Here is a 21991-nt window from a genome sequence, read left to right on the forward strand (position 1 = left end):
AGTGAAAAGAGACTAAAGTAGCAAAATGGTCAACAACTGGCAAAGAAGTGGCAAACGTGGGTGAAAATTGGCAAAAATGGGGAGGAAAAGTGGCGAAATTGATTAAAAATGAGTTACAGATGGTAAAAATGGTCAAAAACTGTAAGGATGTGGCAAAAAATGAGTGCTAAGAGACTAAAATGGACACAAGTGACAAAAAAGGAAGAAATAGCATTCAATGGAAAAAGGCAGCTTGAATGGGTGAAAAGGGGCATAACATGGCAAAAAGGTGGGAAAAAAGCTGTAAAAATAGATTAAAAGTGGAAAAAAGGGGAAAATTGCAAATAAGGGCATTTGAGATATACAAAAAAATAAATAAATAAAGGTTGGCAACTGTACAAGAGTGGGAAACAAACTGCTTAATGTTGCTTCCAATGGACAATTTCTTAGGTTAAAGTTGACTTTGTTTAACGTTTTTTGAGGGAAAAATATTTTAAGTATAGACATGAAAGAGCCACAGATCATCACAAATGAGCCACATGTGGTTCCAGAGCCACACATTGAGTATCACTTGTTAAATCCCTGGTTGTCTTTGTCTTTCAGTGCCGAGTGCTTCTCCTCAGAACATCACCTTAGAAGTCGTCCTGTCCAGGGTGAGTTTAACTTTTTTTCTTTTTTCTCTCGTCTTTATTGACAACTCTCTCTGCAACAACAGCAAAACAGGTTGAAAGTGGGGTGTCAACGACTAAGGACTCACTAAGTCAAATCTAGACTTTATGACAGTCCATCCTTCCTGGTCCCGCCCCATCCTGAATAGCAAAAGGGGCAACTACTGCTACTAACAGGATGCCTGTGCCAAATACTCTCACCCACTAATTCACAATAGTGGGTGTGTGCAAAGGCCTTCAGACCCCAGATTGTGAATAAATGGACCAGAAGTAGTCACATTAAGGTCTTTGAAATACATTTGATTATTTGGGGCCATCATCAGGTAAAACAATAATGATTTTCCTCATTGCTGGCATATTGAGAACACTTTTTTGCAAAATGAAATGTTCCAAATATGTCCTTTTTTTGTAAATTTAACGCTATTTCCCTTTTCTAACAGCTCAACAGTGTAACGTTAATTTCCCTGCCACGAAAACGACTGATGGCTTTCATTCGTGTCACATGTGAGCTGTGACTCTGCCATCAGTTAACTGTTGCTCCCCAATGATCTGACCTCATTTCGCTGATTGATGTCATCAACAAATGTGTGAATAATCATACAGTTTGAAAGGATTCATTCCCCTGCACATGTTCCCGAATCATTTACATTATTTATGCTCCATGTGGTTTTGGAGACATTCTAGGTGACCTTAAATCATATATGGAGCTATTATTGCTGCAAAACTATCTACAAATGAGTGCAAAGATCTGTACACAAGTCTGCAAATGTGTAAATAGATGATAGACAGATCTGTAAGTGTGTGTGCCACACACACGTGACTTTTGCAACACTTCTGTTGTGCATGATCTGCAAATGTATACTCAGACCTATAAGCAAAAGGAATGGGTTTTGTTGCCCTCTGCACAGGCTTACAGGCAGTGACTGAAAATATGAACAATGACAGTGTAAGATGGTAATATTTATCCTTTTCTGTTAAAGTTATATAGAGCTTTGATTAGGTCTAAACCTGCTGCCTTCCTGTGATGAGGAAGCTTGCAGAAGAAAGCCTGCACTGAGGGCAACAAAACCCACTGCCATGCCTACAGATCTGCGTACAGAATTGGGGATCATGCACGGCAGAAGTGTTGCAAAGGTCACGTGTGTATGACAGCCAACTGAGAGGCAGACTTCAGTTGTAACTGATAGCTTGTGAGGATTTTAATAACTTAAAGCAAAAAAGATAGTCTAAGTCTGCAATTAAAAATTGGTCTACACATTTGCAGATTAGTGCACACATTTGTGGGTCTTTGTGCAAGTTTGCAAATCTTTTCACAGATTTGTAAATCTTTGCATGATTTGCAAATCTATCTATGCATTTGCAAATAATTTTGCAACAATATTAGCTCCATAATCAAACTTTTACAGTTAAAAGGTGCAGTTCACCCCTTAAAACAGACTGTTTTTCTGATTGCAAAGGGCCACTCTGCAACAGACATTCCAGCTCAAGTCACACAGCTCTGTGTTTTTGCTAAAGAACTGCAGAAAATGACCCAGATGCTAGAAAAGGAAGTCTTAGATAAGTGATACTCAATGTGTGGCTCTGGAGCCACATGTACCTCTTTTGTGATTATGTATGGCTCCTTTATGTCTTAATTTTACATATTATTCCTCCAGAAAACCTTAAAAAAGGGAAACTTTTTGCCCTTAAGCTACCCATTGCCATTAAATACCCCTTTTTCCTACGTTTTTACCCTTTTTGACACTTTATTGCAACTTTTTACCCATTTTTTTGCCACTTTTATCCCATTTTTGCCCCTTTTCAACATTTTTACTCCCAATTTTTACCCATTTAAGCTACCTTTTGTCATTAAATACCATTTGTTTCTTAGTTTTTGCCCATTTTAGCCATTTTTTTTTGCCACTTTTATCCCATCTTTGCCCTTTTTTACCATTTTTTGCCACCTTTCACCCATTTAAGCTACTGTTTGCCATTAAATACCCCCTTTTTCCTACTTTTTTGTCCATTTTGACACTTTTATAGCAACTTTTTTTCAATTTTTTGTAACTTTTTACCTGTTTTTTTTTTGCAACTTTTTACCCATTTTTTGCCACTTTTCACCATTTTCTCCTAGTATTCACCTATTTAAGCTACCTTTTTTCATTAAATACCACTTGTTTTCTAGTTTTTGCCCATTTAGCCACTTCTTTTTGCCGCTTTTATACCATTTTGCCCCTTTCCCAATTTTTTTTGCCTCTTTTCATCCATTTAAGCTACCTTTTGCCACTAAATACCACTTGTTTCCTATTTTTTGCCCATTTTTGCCACTCCTGACTGCTTTTTGCCCATTTTAGTCACTTTTCACTGTTTTTTTTTTTTCGACACATTTGGACCATTGTATGTCACCTATAACTCATTTTTGTGTCACCTCTCACCTATTTTTTGCCCCTTTTACCCCTTTTCCTCCCCATTTTGCCGTCTTTTCACCCATTTTTGTTGCTTTTTGACCATTTTTGCCAATTTTAACTTGTCACCACTTAGATTGTGGCTCTTGCAAAGGTATTTTTCAACAGTTTGGCTCTTTGGTTGAGCAGGGTTTAGTAACATTATCTTAGATGATAAAATATGCATCCCCTAAAACTTACTGTGCATAGATAATACATAGACACTCTCGTCTGCTGACATTTAGGTGTTATTACAGCCTCGAAGTGCATGACACAGAGTCAGGATCGTGCTTTTGTGTGCAAGTTATTCTATTTCTAACAGAGCTTGGCTCTAAAATAAATCATTTCATCATTGTTCCTCTGCATTCAGGTCGTGTGAGGGTATATTTAAACATTCACAGCAACAGCAGCTACGTGGCCTTTTACATAAAGCAAGCGCTCCCCCGAATAATCCTGCTGACACGGCAGAATTTATTTTGATGATCCAGAGGAAACGGGGGTACGGAGATTTGCTTAAAAGTCAAAAAGTCATCTGCAAATGATCTCACTGTCTTAACTCTCTCAAATCTGTGAGGAACTTTTAATAAGTGCGTACAAAACCACAGAAAATCAATTCCTGTTTGATTCTCCACCGGAGATAAAAATACTCATTTAAAGGTATCTGTGAAATCGTGCAGCAGAACTAAAGAGTGCAGATGTAATCCTGCAGCTGTTTACCTTCAACAAACAGCTGTGAGTGTGAAGAATCAAACATATTTACTCTGATGTGCATCCTTAGCCTCCATCGTCTCCAGCGGAGTTTTTCCATATGACAGCTCTTCATGCTGTAAGAAGCTATGTGCCTCCATGATGTGTGAATCTGTGCTAGTTCATTCAGAATAAGCAAAGCATGCCGCCTGATCCTCTGACCAAATATTTCCTTATCTTCTTGTGTAGATCCATTTTAATGTGAGATTAGAGCCGCTAACGCCGTGATAAATCCCCCCGCTGGTTTGCCGTTGCAGGACTTTTAATGTGAAGCAGCAGCAGCAGGAAACAGTGGATTTCCATCAGCAGTAACTTAACGCTGATACAACTTAAAGCCATCAGTAAATAGTCAAAAAGCTGTTAAATCTCTGCGGCGCTGCAGCCCTTTCAGGCAGATCTAAAAACTGTTGTATTTGCACTTTATAAAAGGAATCAGCAGATCAAATATTATCTTTAGGAGAGGTCTGAGAGCAAGCTTGAACAGAGAAAGCAGGAAAATGGCTTTGAGCCAGCCTGAAGGTTATTGTAATCTCTTCTTTGACAATCCTCGGCAACTTTTCCCTCTGAGACTTTCTGGTCAGGTACTTCAAGACTAAGCCTTTTCAGGAGTTTATTTTCTTTAGAGATAAGGTCCACATTTAGATAAATTCAAAGCTGTTAACTGAGTGGAGTTTTTAAATTAGATTACAGCTACATATTTGTTTGAAAATGATCAATCAGCGTCTGCTAATATCTTTTTATTGGTGTAATTTACTTGTTGCAGAAGCTGAAGCAGCAATGATGTCAGACATTGGTGATCTACAGTCACTTACGTAAGAAGGAAGGAGGATCCCAGCCCTGCACCTACATGTCAGGATGCACCACAGATAGTGAGAGGATCTGGGATCCTGTACTTTAGAAATCTTACTAAATAACCAGACAAAACCTCTGCTTCACTCGCAATTATTGTGACTGCTTCGATCAATAAATCAACTTTTATTTGTAGAGCACTTTACAACACAAAAAGTGACAATATACTTGACCTACATGAAGCTACGTACTTCCGAAGTATGCATTAGTTCTACATCCCCACTACACAGGGGTCATTTTGAGTTATCTAGAACAGGGGTTCTCAACGTTGGGGCTGGGACCCCATTGGGGGTCATGGGAGTCTCAGATGGGGTCTCCAGATTGCCACTTTACAACATTTTTTTCCCCAAATTTTAACACACTTTTGCCAATTACGACCCATTTTTTTTTCTCAATTTCCACCACTTTTTGCTGCCTTTTTTTGCCACTTCTAAACCAAATCTTACCCCTCTTCACCTATTGTTGGCTCTGTTGTCACATTATTGCCACTGTTAACCCCATATTACCACTTTTTACGCCACAATTCACAATTTGATATGCCCATTTTCTTCCAATTTCTGCCTCAGCTAACCCTTTTTTGACAGTTTACAGGAATTTGTCATCCCATTTTACTAAATTTCCACCTATTTTGGGCACTTTAACGCCATTTCAGCCACGTTTTAATCCCTTTCACCACCTAATATGCCTGTTTTTGCCACTTTAACCCATTTTTGCCCCCTTTGGTTATTTTTGCCACCTTTATCTTATTTTTGGAACTTGTAACCCATTTCTGCTCTTTTAATATCCATTTCACCACCTTTTTGACTATGTTTATGCCATTGTTAACCCATTTTGCCTATTTGAAATGTATTTTAATTCAGTTTTAACAAAAGGATTTACATTTTTAAGAGGGCTGTCTCCTAAACAAATGAATTAAAAAAATATTTGTGTCTTTGATAAGCATATGCCACATCTTAACTTTACAATGGACCATGATTTTGCTGACCCCCAGTTTGGCTGGGCCACAGAAAGCTCTCCCATTTTTCCCTCCGATTGGGCAGCCTTGTCTCCACGTGACTATTCCTGAATGTGCATGGCTGTGTTCAGCCACCTTCAGGTACAGTGGGGGTCCCTGGTCTCTGGCACTTTTATTTTGGGGGGCGCGGGCTGAAAAGGTTGAGAACCACTGATCTAGAACATCATGGATCTTTGAGATATCAAATGTTTTGTCATTTAATAAAGCTGTTTTTGATGTTTGCTGGTGAGTGGTCGTCTCTTAAATGGAAAATTTGAGGTTTGATCTCCAGCACTTGCAGCCAAAAGTTGATGTGTCCTTTGGCAAAACACTTAACCCTAAATTGCTTTCACTTCTGCATCAGTAGTTTCTGAATGCTTTTGAATGGAACTGGTTAATACTGATAACATAGTTACCTCACAGTTAGCGTCTTTGAGGCAGGGGTGCATCTTAGCCCCTACACTCTTCATTACTGGCTAATGGGGCAGCGAACTGTGGAGTCGTGATGTCCATATCTGGACTTTGCTGATGATGCTGTGATCCTTGAGGAGACTGTAGATGTCCTCGTTGGGGCTGTTAACTTGCTGAGTGAGGAGGCTGAAGCATTGGGAAACAAAGATGCAGGTATTTGGATGCTGCCATTGAATTTGTGCCTGTGAATAAAGAGTGTGGAAGTTGTGGAACAGTTCACCTACCAGGCAGCATAATCCCTCGATCACTTAACTGCGAGGATGAGATCAACCGCAGACCTGGATTAATGCATGGGGCCATGGGTCAGAGTAAGACAATGTGGCATCTGAGCATGCAGACGAAAGCCAGACACTTTTGGTCCTTGGTCCTCCTGGTCTTTCTACACTCTTGTGAGGTTTGGATGTTGACTGGTGGAGGGAGGCACCAACTGGACTACTTTATTACAGCTTTTCTTTGGCGCATCTTTGGGTGTCGTTGGCAAGACCATGTGTCCAGTGCTGACGTGCTCAGAAGGGTGGGGATGGGAAGGATCATCTGTCTGATATGGGCGTGGTGAAGGGAATGAATGGGACTGGTGCAGGCCTGGAGGATGGCCATAGCAGCACAGGACCAAGGCTGATGCATCAAAGTACTCCCAACCTTACCATCATTATTAATAGATAATGGAAAACAAAGGCTGCATTCACACTGCAGGCTTCCCAGTCAGATTTGGACCTCTCTTTTATGGGATCCATTTAAGTAATTTGAAGGGCCTCAAAAACACTTTCACTTCCAGTGAAGCCAGATGTTAGCATTTATCACTTTCCAGGCAAGATTTTATTTCCCATGTGTTTTTAACATCTGCAATATAAAAAAAATGTTCATTTCTTTGGCTATATTACCCAAGAAAAGGCACTTGTCATCTGATAAGTCTAAAACAGCAGAAAGTAGATTACATCTGTTTAACTCCCACTCACCTCAGCAGTATGAGTCCGAAAAAGAAACTTTCTTCTAATGTGATGTTCTCACAATTAAATGTCCTCATGAGAAGAAGAAAACAACTTATAAATAGCATGCCTTTGAAATGGGCGTAATTCTTCTGTTTTCAGGTCATGAAAGAATCTAAATTAAGCATGTAGTGTTAGTGCAGCCCATGGCGTCACACTCTGCCATAACTGAGATCAGCTGATCTCACACATTCCTTCATCAGCTGATTTATTCTTGGTGATTTCTGCTCTGAACTGGCTACACTCTACTGCTCTCTCTTTAAGCTGCTCTGCAACCTTCCTCCACCCCAGCTCCTCCTCTGTTCTGCTTCTGCCTTAATCAATGTCATTCTGTTGTCACGGATGCCTGCCCTGCTCTAGAAAACCATTGATGAGAGCTGTTTTGTAAGCATGGACAAAGTTTTTCTTACCCAATCCTGCTGATCAGTGGTTAGTCAAACAGCTCAGGCTACAAATTCACAACTAGCACATTTAACATGCAGAAAATCCCTGTGTTCTGTAGTTAAATCTGTAAATAGAGATGACTCCACCATCATTCATTCTGGCTCCAGAGGCTCTCCCTGGCTTATTAACCTATCTGTTTTAGCATAAAGTTAGAGAACCGGCCCTCTATTCAACCTTTAAGGTGAATTGAGTTTATATCTACGTATTTTAGACAGTGCAGCTGAACAAATCCAAGTTTCAAGCTGTCAAACTCTCCTCCTGTCAGCTGAATCTTTTCCGATGTGACCTGATTCTTCAACTATTTCCCTTTTTCCTCTGCTTAGAAAGCAGCCGCAGCAGTGAAAATGATGAATGTGTCTAGATTTGATGTGAGCGCCTCATAATTTATGTCCATAAAGAGAAGGTTCAAGCTGTCTGTGGAGATCTGACCTCATTTAGTTTCTGTCCGCTTATTTTCCTGCATGTGATTGATATTTCTCCTCCGATTGGCTCTCGGGTCAGCGCTGATCGATCGCTGATGTCAGGGCAGATTGACACTCTAAGGCCTCCTTGTGCTGAGTTTAAAAAGAGAGATAGTTTCTCAAGCAAATATTTTTTCATAACAGCGGAACACCAAACAGCAGCAGGTGGTTTTTAATTTTTTGCCCTGTTAGGTGCATGTGCTACCTCTAATCCTTGACCTCTGCCCTCTCCTTAGATCAGTATTAATGAAATTACAATGACAATGAACAAAAGAAGGACAAAGTTCACATATTTCTCTGCATTCTTGTTCAAGATTTTAGTGCTACAGACACTTTTTCCCAGGCCTTTTGATCTCCAAAACATGTTCAGTTTGGCTCCAACAGCAGCATCAAGTCCTCTTACTGTTTGGAAAGTTTGAATTTCACTTGATTTTCATAGAAAGTCATAAAATGTCAAAGTTCATTCAACTATAAGGGTTATAAGTTGCTTTCAATGAGGTCTGTTTACTCCTTGTTCCTGGGTCATGTGTCAGCCTCAGTGGAAAAGCCCTCAGTTGAATGGTTTCAATTTCTAAAGCTTGGCTCTCTTTCTCACTGGTAAAAAATCCACTGAAAATCCATCCAGGAAATGTTAAGGATTGCATATCAGGACTAAATTACTGCCCAGAGCATCCTCAGCACTCTCTGGGATGCATTTGAACCATGCATATACTTTTAAAATTGTAGTGCAAGACTAGACATGGTGTAGAAATGACTTCATGAACGCTGTTTCATCAGATGGCGGTGCTAAAAGAATATCATAAGCATAGATTACATCTCTAAAACCTGCATATAAATTTCACACTATGACTCCTCCTTGCAGATGTTGCTGTTATGTTTTGTTAGATCTTGGGATTAAGGGCAAATTTTCCCAGTATAGGATTTGTGTGCCCCTAGCACTGGGGCAACTTGTGGTTCTTTAAATTTTAAAAAAGCATTGAAATTATGTCAGAAAATTAAGAAATGCATGTAGTGCGAAGTATAATATTTGCACCTGGCTGCATCATTTTCTCCTTTGTGTTTTAAATGGTGAAATTTTGCACAACAAAGTTGCACCATGTCTTAACTGCACAGCACTTGATAACACTGATTTCTATTGTAGACTCCTAACAGCACCCAAACAGATGCAATGCATGATTTTTGGCTGTCCCTGCTCCCTTTTTTCTCTCCATCATGTGCATTGGTGGTAACCTGGCACGCCAGATGGATGTGTTTCACACATCCATCTGGAAGGGTGATTGGATGAATGTTCTGTCACATCTTTACGGGCCAATCAGAGCAAAAAAACACTTAACATAGTCGCCAGCTGCGCCCCTACCGAAGGAGTAAACTCCATTAAGGCTGCATAATGCGAACCATGGCGACTGTAGACATGTCAGTACACGATTTTTGTCATTTTTGAAAAGAAAAAAACTCAATGGTGTTCTTTGTTTATGTTTTAACAAAGGAATGTTCTGATAAAACTGGCGCTTTAGCGGCATCCACACTAAGCTCTTCCACTATAATTGCACTGGCCTCCTGTTGCTGTTTGCTTATGTCATGACTCCGCTGCGCCCGAAAGTACTTGCCCCTCTTCGCTGATTGGTCCTGTCACTTTCTAACTGGGCCCATATGGTTCAGACAGGAGCTTTGCAAGATGAATTCACCAGTGAGAAACAAGGAAACAGGTGTATCTATCTGCTTTGCAAGGTTACACTGGTGGAGCATCAAGGAAAAAGGGAGATGACAAGACATCAGGGGTGCCTATCGTGATTATTTCCTCGATTTTCTTTCCCTTTTCCCACTCAGCAGTGTTTGTTGTAAAGAGATAGTGGTGCATTTATATTATCAATGTTTCAGAGTTTTGTTCTGACTTTCTACTGTCAAAGATTTGTCAGTACAGCGTGACGTATTTAGGTTTATCTGAATTCAGAATAAAAGCACTAGAGGAGAACCTGAAATTCACAGGGGATAGAATTAAATCTACTCTGGCCCTGCCCACATCCCACACAGATTCTAACAATCAGTGCAACAGACAGTGCATGTAATTAAAGGCAATATTGATATGTTGCCTGAAGGACTACCCTGATCAAGTTTCCTCTCTGACTGAAGGAAACCCAAAAAACAACTGCACTCTCATTATGCATTGCAGTGCCACACATTGATTAAAAAACCAGCTGATAGTCTCAGACTGGTTTAACACTTGGTTATGGCTTAGTCAAAGCAAAGTCAAAGTAAAATTTACTGGCCTTATTTACACATCATTTATGTTAAAGTCAAGCAGAGGGGAAATTGTTTCCTGATCTCTGGAAAGTTTGTGCGTGATAAAAACTGCAGCACTCTTCCATCAACTTTAACAGACAGTAGGCTAAGCTTTTCTGTATTTATGTGACATGAAGAGAGTCAGTGGTGCAAATCTGTGCATCAGAGCTGGTGTCATTTGACAAGGAAGTTGCAGGTTGCAAATTATACATTTTACTTTCTAACCCGATTTACTTGTGGATATTTTAACCCTTTAAAGTCTGAAATAATAGCCAGGAATTCAAATTTTTTAGAACTGAGATGTTTTTTTAACCTTCTGCCAAAACCAAAACAAGAAAAATTGCCTTAAACTTTCATTTTGATTGCACAGGGGTCTCACAAAACTGTGTATCAGCAGTTTGGCTTTATAGTAAAAAGTAAAGAATCTAGATCAACAGGTGGATTGGTGTAGCATTTGCAGTATTGTTTACTGTACTGGTGTGGTGGAGAGGGAGATTAGCCTGAAGGCTGAACTCTCACTTTACCAGTCCATCTTCGTTCCAACCCTTACCTATGGTCATGAGCTTTGGATAAAGACTGAAAGAATGAGATTGCTGTTTGAGATTCCTCAGGAGAGTGTCCGGGCTCAGCTTTAGAGATCTGGGTGAGGAGATCGGACATCCGGAGGGATCATGAAGTAGAGCCGCTGCTGCTTTGCCTTGAGAGGAGCCAGTTGAATTGGTTTGGGCATCTGATCAGGATGCCTCCTGTTCCATGTTATTATTTGCTTGCTACTGGCAGATATTAAAGTTCTGCTGATATTGATAACCAATATATCAGTTTTCAGCTTTCATAGAAAGTAAATACCAACCATGTGTATGGATAAGTTTGTGGAGTTTTAGGATGGACGGACAGATTTTTTTTTTGTTTCTTTTTTTCCATTCTCCTCCTCAGGAGGACTGAAGTTTATCTGAACTACATTTAAACATCAGTATTGATATTTTTATTGGCCACAGTAAATTCCCAATTCAGCATACTGGATGTCGACAAAACCCAATATCATGCATCCCTAATATTGACACTTGAAGAAAATATTTCAGATTTAATTCACTGACATGAATTGTGTCATTCTCCTTCAGGAAAGCAGTGGAGTAGCTCACTGGTGCCCTCTGTTGATCAGCAGCCACTGGTTACTGGAGAGTATAAGGCAGGGGTGTCCAAACTTTTTCACTCAGGGCTGCATACAAATTTATATAAGGATGGTGGGGCCACCTTCATGTACATTACCTTAAGTATATTAAAGCTAGTAAAACCCATTGTATGATGGTCATGATATGCTTAGTGACTGTGGATGCTTTAATGGCTAGTTAATGGCCGGCAAGCCAAATATGCAATCATTTTAAGGATTTTAGTGGGCCAATCAGATTTCAGGGAGCCCTGGTTGGCCCTGGCTACTACTGGCTACACCCCTAAAACACCTGTGGTACTACTTTTAGCCTCTGTAATCCACCAGGGCATTATAAGTCAGGATACTGTAATTATTTAGGTTGTCGATATGTTTATCATTTACAGTGTTTTCTTAATTTAGTTGCAAAAAGAACTTTAAATCAATAAATTCTTCCTGTCAAAATGTTTGTTTAAAAACTAGCAAAGTAGCATTGCCTTGTGCTTAAACCAAGAAGTACAATACAGTCAAGCACAAGTTTCAGGTTCAAATGTGGGTAATATTTCATTTAATTTCTAGACCCTAAACCTGCTGTGGGCCAATCAAAAATGGTGACACCCCTGGTGTAATGTTACTAACTGGAGTCAGGAAAGTGATGTAGGTGGGAGCAGGCAGTGCTCTGGGCAGCACGTTGTTGTGTTGTGCATATGGTAATCTAGCCTGATAAAGTTGAATTCATCAATGCCAGCAGACTCAACATCTAAACTTTGTGTTTCCGCTCCCCATCCATCCAAACTCTGCATGAACTCTGAACTGATCTGAACTCCTCCAGCATCGTGCCCGCTCCCTAATTGCTCGACACACAGTAGAGCAGAGTGAGTTAGAGCGTGGGTGAGTCCGGCCTCCGTCAGTTTCCCAGCAGCTTGAAGCGGAGGGAAAAAATGAAAATCTCTCCGCTCTCGCCAAGCTTCTGCCATCAAACCAACTTTTTCAGACAAATCTGACATTTCCTCAACTTTCCCCCAGTCTGCCGGCTGTTACTATGTCTGTGTGTGCTGTTAAATGCTCGACTGAACACACAGTCAGAGTTTACTGTATGTCAGTCCGCTTCTTCTTACCCAGAGGCCCCCAGAGAGCCCGGTCTGGGTCACTCTGTGTGTGGCTGTGACTCAGGATCAGTGGTGAAACTCAGGGCTCCATGGCGGTCTAAGAATAGCTTTTGGAAGAGTTCCTGTTGGAGCGATTAAAGCTCGTGGTGCAGATAGTGCAGGAGTCAGATGTGTTTCTCTGGAGAACCTGGAGACTCATTTAGACATTAATTAAAAGAACCAGCGGCGAGGGGTCGAGCCGAGCTGGGTGTGAAGTGTTCATTTGACTTGTGGGGAAATAAAATGAGTCCATAATGAAAACTCTGAGTTAATGTCGGCCTCTGAGAGTCAGTGTAAGTCATAATTCATCCTTGTACTCCTAAATAAATTAGTTCTCCTTTCATTTAGATGTATTTCACTCTCACACACATTGATTTTTTACTGAAGAGCCAAATTCCCCTCTTAGATTTATGTTTTTGAAATGTGAGAATTAAATTTCCTCTAAGGTTCTTTAGCTGCTGTATTAGAGGCTATGCAGTAGGATAAATCTGTTATCTAACCTGGCTCTTTCTCTGTTTTAAGTAACACCCGGTAAGAAATATAGACCTCCATATTTAAGGATTATAAGATTGACAGAAATCCAGATAAAGTGAGAATCCTCCATGCATCCTCCTACGAGTGAAAGAAGCTGTCCTCTGGATGTTCACTGCACCTTTAGACACCATTAAAATATGTATGAAATATGCCGGATGGCACTTATTTATCACAATTACAGGCAGATAGAAACATCATTTATTATCTTAGGCTGGACTGTTAAAAGCCCAGTTTGAGGCCAGATTTGGCACTGGTCCTGAGTCGAGGCTTGTCGTATGTAACCTTGCAAAGCTGATGGCTTAGCAGGTGTATCTGTGACGGCTGCAGCCTTAACGTACCTGCAGGAGACACATTGTTCTCATTTCTCTGACTACTACTGATGCAGATTTCAGGCTGGCTTTAATGCAGTTTAGTCACAGAAATTAGAAAACTTGAGGTTTCGGTTTACATCCAATAACTTCAAAGTAGCTGACTGACATGCTTCAGGTCATGTGACTAACATTGGGCATCCTGAAATGTGGCAATGTAATGTGGCATGCATCCATAGATCCATGCTTGAAGCCTAGCATTAGCTCATGCAGGACATGGTAGTCATACACCCAATTATGATCAGCTGGTAGCCAGCTGATCCCAATTTTGCTCCCACAGCCAATCACAGCTCTTTCTCTCAACACAGAGGTGTATTTAAATATGACATACTTCTCACTAATCCCTGCTTGCATTAATGCTGATGCACCATGCTGCTGCTGCAGGCAAAAGTTCACCTCCTCCACCTCAGCCTCCTCCTTTATAGTATAAACATTGTATCAGCCACATATTCAGATTCATGCTACTGTGGATTAATTGCTGTTGAACTAATTTTATTGCACACCCATTGTCATAATGTATTCGTCCATATGGGGGTTTCTAGCCGTACACTCATTTTTTCAGGGCGTAGTTTAGTCGTACTTGGCCCTTTTATGCTTCTGCATCTAGGTCTTTGCCAGGCCCATGCTCCAATTCTCAAGGTTTCCTCCAAGCTGACCCCTCCATGATGCATGCTGCAGCCCCAAGGTCTGGTCCAACCACCAAGTCCAGGTCAAACAGTGAGCTGGGAAACCGTGCCAGATGTATCCAACAGCTGACCCTGGCCATCCCTGCTCTTTTTGAACAAGACAACATCAGACACATCTATGTGCTGAAGAGAATTTGTTACAAAGGAGTCCAGTTGGCATCTCTGGCCACCAGTCAGTGTCCAGGCCTCATGGGAGATCTGGAGGACCATGGACTGAATGCTCAGATACCACAAGTCTGTGGTTGATATCAGCCTTGCAGTTAGTGAATCAATGGATTGTTGAACTGCCCTACAACCTTCCACAGACGTAGATTTGATCACTGCATCCAAGCCATCCCTGAATGCCTGGATCTTTGGATCTGAGCTGTACTGCATGCTGATGAACAACTAGGACTGGTGTAGTGCTTAGCTCGGATATACACTATATTGCCAAAAGTATTCCCTCATCTGCCTTGACTTGCATATGAACATAAGTGACATCCCATTCTTAATCCACAGGGTTTAATATGATGTGGGTCCACCCTTTGCAGCTATAACAGCTTCAACTCTTCTGGGAAGGCTGTCCACAAGGTTTAGGAGTGTGTTTATGTGAATTTTAGACCAGTCTTCCACAAGCGCATTTGTGAGGTCACACACTGATGTTGGACGAGAGGGCTTGGCTCTCAGTCTCCGCTCTAATTCATCCCAAAGGTGTTCTATCAGGTTGAGGTCAGGACTCTGTGCAGGCCAGTCAAGTTCATCCACACCAAACTCTCTCATCCATGTCTTTATGGACCTTGATTTGTCCACTGGTGCACAGGCATGTTGGAACAGGAAGGGGCCATCCCCAAACTGTTCCCACAAAGTTGGGAGCATGGAGTTGTCCAAAATCTCTTGGTATGCTGAAAGTTCCTTTCACTGGAACTAAGGGGCCAAGCCCAGCTCCTGAAAAAGAACCCCACACCATAATCCCCCCTCCACCAAACTTTACACTTGGCACAATGCAGTCAGACAAGTACCATTCTCCTGGCAACCTCCAAACCCAGACTCATCCATCAGATTGCCAGATGGAGAACCGGGATTCATCACTCCACTGCTCTAGAGTCCAGTGGCAGCGTGCTTTACACCACTGCATCCGACTCTTTGCATTGCACTTGGTGATGTATGGCTTGGATGCAGCTGCTCAGCCATGGAAACCCATTCAATTAAAGCTCTCTCCGCACTGTTCTTGAGCTAATCTGAAGGCCACATGAAGTTTGTAGGTCAGTTGTGATTGACTCTGCAGAAAGTTGGCAACCTCTGCGCACTATGCACCTCAGCAACAGCTGACCACACTCCATCATTTCACGTGGCCTACCACTTCGTGGCTGAGTTGCTGTCATTTCCAGTCACATCCACTTTGTTATAATACCACTGACAGTTGACTGTGGAATATTTAGGATGTTTGTAGAAACAGTCTGCATGCCTAGGTGCTTGATTTTATACACCTGTGGCCATGGAAGTGGTGGGTGAATACTTTTGGCAATATAGTGTAGCTGTGTTACAGTGGCAGTTTTATTAGCATTGGATCACATCTTTAAAAGAAGAACTGAGAGGCACAGGTGGCCTAGTGGTTTAAGGTGCGTCCCACGTACGTGACAGCCCGGGTTCAAATCCAGCCTGAGGCCCTTTACCGCATGTCTCTCTCCCACTCTCGTCCCTGTTTCTGACTCTATCCACTGCCCTCCTCTATCAAATAAATGCGCAAAAATGCCCAACAATAAATCTTAAAAAAAAACAAACAACAAAAAAAAACAAGAGCTGTACCGCCCATTATAGCATAGTTCTGTTACACTGATTGGCTTGTAATAATTGAGAGCGGCAGAACATCCATCGTATCACCCTTTGAGATTCCTTCCAAAGGTTCTTTCCTTCCCAGACACGGACTACAGGCAGATATTTTCAATGCAGCGGCTATATGGAGCAGTCAATCTGGTGTGTCAGGATGCAATCATGATTGGCTCCCCATGAGGCGGGGTATGACTGTGCTTTATTTTTACAGTCAGTCATATCTTATTTCATATTTTACACTTTTTGCCATCAGTTTCTGTAAAGAAAAAACAAGTGTCCAACAGATTTTTGTAAAAATACTGGGTGAGTATCGGATAATATTTCAAAATCTTTTTAAATAATCTTTGTGTAAAGAGAGCCACCTGTTCAAACAAATTTCTAGGAACATTTTTAATTTATAGCCCTTAAACCTAACAGCTGTTAATGCTTGAAAAACACACAAAAACACAGACGCACGTACACTCACACACTGCGAGGCGCAGCATGGTGTTGCATGTTTTAATGCAGAGCAAATAGAGACAGTCTGCCCTCCCAGTGATTGCTCCTTTTTACCCAGAGGACATTAGCACATACACAGTCGATGTGGTTCCAGCTCTCGCCCAGAGGACATGAACAAACAATCACAGATTGAATTCGGGGAGTGTTTACTCACCTGGCCCTCTTTGTGTGTGGGTGTGTGTGGAGGTCACGGGGTGGATGAGGCGTTCTGTATGCAGCTCAGTATCCAGAAACAGAAACACGGGAGAAAGCCACTGAATTAATTCCAGATTCAGTTTAAAGTTTTGTTTTTTTCTTGGAATCGTTTTCATCTATCGATCGGACAAACTGCTCCATGGCACACAGGCTCAGAGAACAGCTGGAAATACAATAAGACTGACTGTACTCATGAAATGCACCAGAGCTACTGCTGGCACTGCATCAGCAACAAACACGCCTCTGAATCACTCCTCCTGTATGAGAAACGACAATAGAAAGGGTCAAATCAGGACGGACGGATCAGGGTTTGATGTGTTTGCAAGCTAAAGCCTCTCACCTGTTCCTACCTCAGTGCTGTCCACATTTACGTGCCTCATTCTGGACACCCTGCTGTCTCTTCTACTGAGGATCAGAGAAGGAAATCACTGTATGAGGATTTTTATCTTCACACAAAACCAAAGCAACTTTAACAGCCTCAAGCACCTTTGGGATGAACTGGAATGGAGATTGAGAGCCAGGCCTTCTGGTCCAACATAATTGCCTGACTTCATTAATGCTCTGCAGAATGAATGGATGCAAATTCCCACAGAAGCACTCCAACATCTTGTGGAAGGTCTTCCAAGGGGGTTCAAGGTCATTACAGTCCCCGGTGTTCCAAAAAAAGTCTATGATGTGCTTTTATTTTGAAGGATGTCTTGTAATGAATCATGGGAAAAAACTAGCAATAATGATAAATGATTTTGAGATTTAAAAAGTCAAAATGATGAGTTAAAAGACATAACATCTGAAAAAAAGTCTAACTTAAAAATTCGAAAGGTCAAAACACAAAATAGATGTTAAAATAATGCTTATAAAAAGCAAAATATAAAAAGGAAAGTCACAGTCATGTTTTTAAGGCAGAAATATGACATAAGTCAGAATGGTGCTCATAAAATGTCAAAATATGACATAAAGGTTGAAATAGTGAATGGAAAACGTCAAAATATGATATTAAAAGTCAATAAAAGAATTAAAAAGTTCAAAATACGAGATAAAAAGTCGAAATAATGAATTAAAAAAAATCAAAATATGAGATAAAAAGTCAAAATAATGAATTAAAAAAATCAAAATATGAGATAAAAATTCAAAATAGTAAATTGAAAATGTAAAATATGAGATAAGTCAAATAGAAATTTGAAAAGGTCCAAATATGAGATAAAAAGTCAAATAATAAATTGAAAAGGTTAAAATATGAGATAAAAAGTCATATAAAAAAAATTGAAAAGGTTAAAACAGGAGAAAAAAGTCAACATAAATTGAAAAGGTCAAATCATGACATAAAAAGTCAAAATGATAAGTTGAAAATGCCAAAATTATCAGATAAAGTTAAAATAATATATTGAAAAGGTTAAAATATGAGGAAAAAAGTCAAAATTATAAATTGAAAATGGTCAAAATATGAGAAAAAAAAGTCAAATAAAAAAAAATTGAAAATGGTCAAAATATGAGATAAAACTCCAAATAATAGATTGAAGTCATAACTGTACGATGCAAAATTGGAAAATATGAAATGGATTTCCTTTCCCACATTTCTTCTTATCTAATTATTTCTACTCTTTATTTTTTCACATTTTTATGACTTAAGGATATGTGATATCATCAAGGTAAAGTTTACATTTTTATACTTGAGGAAATCTGCAGACCTCATATTTTAGGGCCAGTTATAATAAGAATATGATATGATCTTGCAGGACGGGTGTAATGGTACCACAAGCCAGATTTGGCCCCCAGGCCTTGAGTTTGACCTCCCTGATTTAGAGTCATTGATTTACCTAACTAGCATGTTTTTGGACTGTGGGAGGACGCCGGAGAGAGCCCATGCATGGGGAGAACATGCAAACTGCACATCGAAAATCCCTGATGGGACTGACCTTTCTGTGAGGCGACAGTGCTAACCACCTAACCACCTATCCACTGTGCAGCCCTCTTTAGTAATTCAATGCACCTTTAAAAGTAAAAAAAAAAAACTTGCCAAATGAGGCAAAAATGAATTACTGTGAATCAAAATTACACAAGCTGCTCTTTAAATGAACTAAAATGACCACCAAAGTGCAGACTTTCACTTTAAGATTTACTGGATTTTATCTTTATTTTTCCCTCAGTGAAATTGCTCAGTAATTGCAGCAATCTTGGGCTCAAATCAGCAACAACACACCCATTACCTCCCATGCTGGTTCAGCATGTGTTTTTACAGTCTCTATTGTACTTTTCTTTAATAAAAGCATAAGCAGGGCCCAATGTACCTTTCATAGCTCTGCTGCTGCAGCACTAGCTGTGTCAGATGTCACCTATAACTGTTACCTTAGCCATGCAGCATTGTCTTTATTTATCAGACTCATTAAGTTTCCCTCATTCTTCACTGCCTCTGAAGATAATCACCCTCATTCTGGTTATTATTAGAGCTTATTATTATCGGTGTGATCTCCATCAGCTTTCGGCAGACCTCCCTGCATCCTCCCTCGTGTCCTCGGAGAGAAAATTAAAAATGGCCGAGTCTCTGCGTCCGTTTGAAGGCTGTGAGCGAGGCCGTGGCTCCGCTCGCCCTGCCGCTTTACGATGTCAACTGCGTGTGAATACAAAGCAGCTGCAGTGGGGATTTCTGCTCCTGACATTTTCTGCTCTGCTCCAACAGAAAAAAAAAACACAGAGAAATTATTCTTTGTTACAGTACAGCCTGAGGCCACTTCACCTCTCATTTACATGGAGAAAGAAAGAAAGAAAGAACATCAGAAACGGGCTTAATTGATCCGCAGAGCCCATTTAGTTCAGCGAGCGCTCCGAAAGAGATTTAACTCAACAGCTTAATGAAGGCAGCAGGCTGAGGCTCAGCTGGTTTATTAGCAGCAGGTGGAGGGTGGACCTCAACCAACACAGAATGTGGGTTCCTTTTGGATGGATAGAGCTCTAGTTACATCTGAGGATAGTCACAAAGGTACACATGTGAGAGGCGGACAAGTGTCTGATGTCAAGGTTGGATTGCAGAAAAACAGACTGTTAGACGTGGAGATAGTTCAGGCAGGACCGCTTTGTCAAGAAATATGCATGATTGAAGTCAGACCTGCCCACAGATTTTGTCGGACCCCTGATAAACCCAGAGAATGAGCCCTCCCCAGTTCTGATTTATCAGTGCATGTGTAATGGATCAGTAGCAATGGTGCTAGCATCCTGGCTAACAGTTAGTTCATTTTGGAGCTGAAAAGTGTGCCAAGCTATTAGTGGTTTCTGATGTTGAAATTACTGATTCATGCCTCTCTTTACTGCTTTTCATTTGTTTCTGCACATTTTTTCCAAGTTTTTCCAAATTTTTCCAATTGTATCCAATTTTTAGCCACATTTTTAACCACTTTACAAAAATTTACCACCAATTTCTTACCATTTTTTTTTGCCTCTCTTGACCCAGTTTAGCTTATTTCAACTATTTTTTTTCTTTTTTTTTGCCATTTTAAAACCACTTTTTTTACATTTCCCCCACCCATTTCTGGCCCTTTTGCCTTCCTCAACCCATTTTCTCTATTTTAGCACATTTTGCCACTTTTCAACCACTTTTCAGCATTTCCCCAACCATTTCTAGCTCTTGTGTTGCCTTTCTTGACCAAGTTTGGACTATTTCAACATTTTTTGCCACTTTTAAACCACTTTTCTACTTTTCCACCACCCATTTCTGCTTTTTTTTTGCCTTCCTTGACCAATTTTTGCCCATTTAAGCCCATTTTGCCACTTTTTAACCACTTTTCAGCATTTCCCCAACCATTTCTAGCTCTTGTGTTGCCTTTCTTGACCCGGTTTGGACTATTTCAACTTTTTTTGCCACTTTTAAACCACTTTTGTACATTTCCACCACCCATCTCTGCCTTATTTGCCTTCCTTGACCAATTTTTGCTAATTTTAGCCCATTGTGCTGCTTTTTAACCACTTTTCAGCATTTCCCCACCCATTTTTTGCCTTTTTTGTCCCAGTTTGGACTATTTTAACAATTTTTGCCACTCTTCAACCACTTTCCACTGTCTTCCCACCAATTTTTGCCCCATCTGCCTTCCTCGACTGATTTTGCTTATTTTAACCCATTTTCATAACTTTTATTAATCACTTTTCACCATTTTACCACCAATGTGTTGCCCCTTTTTGAATTTTTTAACCCCTTTTCCTTCTTCCAGTTATTTCATTATTATTCCTGAGCACTATAAGGTTTGTGTGCATTATAGCTTAGCTAGGAAGTTTGGCTTTACTTTCCAAATATTTTAGTCAATTTGCCCATCCACATTGTTTACATTAGTTAAAAAGAAAACAAAATCGGAAATATCAGTTTAAGAAAAGGGGGTTACATTTGAATAAGGTGATATTGCACAACAGTAAAAATAAAGTTCAATTTTTGTTTATTTGATAAGATTGGTTATTATTCAGGTGTTATATAAAATATGGCAATATGGCTCAGCTTCACTTTACTGTGGACTGTGATTTTCCTGACCTCCATGGGCCCCATATTTGGTAGAGCCCCAGAAAGCTCTCCCTTTTATCCCCTTTATGGGCAGCCTTGATGGCAGTTATACATTTTTCTCTTTATACGCAGTTGTTCATGTTCTCTTATTGCTGTTATCTATATCTGTTGGCACGGCTGTTCTGGGATCCCTCTGCCCTTCAACAAGCCTATTTAGAAAGCATCAAGCAGTAACAGCATGCATTCCTGCTCTTCCTGTGCATGCAAGGAAAGCCTGAGGCAGGGAGAGAAGCAGAAATAAACCCAGAGCAAAGCAGAGCGTCAATGGCAACAGAATGATATAGCATAACGGAGGAGCTGGGGTGGAGGAGGGTTGCTAAAACCAGCTTGCAGAGGGAGCAGCAAAGCATAGCCAGGCTAGAGCAGTTTAAAACTGGCAGCAAAAGTGCAATTAGCCAATAGAGTGCTTAGATTGAATCAGCTGGCTGTCAGCTGATGAGGGCTTGCCTGAGGCTTAGATTTGTCCTTTCTGATTCAATGCTAGATTCATGCATACATATGCTAGTATAATAGGATAACTTTATTTAGAGTCCCCTATCAGTGCACATATAAACAGATCTGGTGTTGTAGTCACAGCAGTAGCTGCATTAACATGATCGTAGTTAAAGTACCTGCAGTCTGAAGAATGTTCTAGCTCAAGTATTAACAGTTAAAGCTGAGTATTTCCCTTCATTAGAGGCTGGTGTGTTGGTGGTATTGTCATCCTGTATGGATCATTCCCCTCTCCGTGCCTCTGTGGGAGATGTTCCAACATGAATTTAACTTCTGTA

General features: G+C 40.5%; 1 protein-coding gene across 1 annotated transcript in view; it reads left to right on the forward strand.

Annotated features, from left to right (window-relative positions):
* The window catches only part of dcc (DCC netrin 1 receptor), a 326580-nt gene that overhangs the window by 169106 nt on the left and 135483 nt on the right, over positions 1 to 21991 (forward strand). The window contains exon 12 of the mRNA XM_041810331.1: positions 583 to 632. Within this exon, the coding sequence (XP_041666265.1) occupies positions 583 to 632 (50 nt within the window). The remainder of the gene's footprint in view (positions 1 to 582; positions 633 to 21991) is intronic.

Source organism: Cheilinus undulatus, linkage group 17 (genome assembly GCF_018320785.1).
Source record: "Cheilinus undulatus linkage group 17, ASM1832078v1, whole genome shotgun sequence".
NCBI lineage: Eukaryota > Metazoa > Chordata > Actinopteri > Labriformes > Labridae > Cheilinus > Cheilinus undulatus.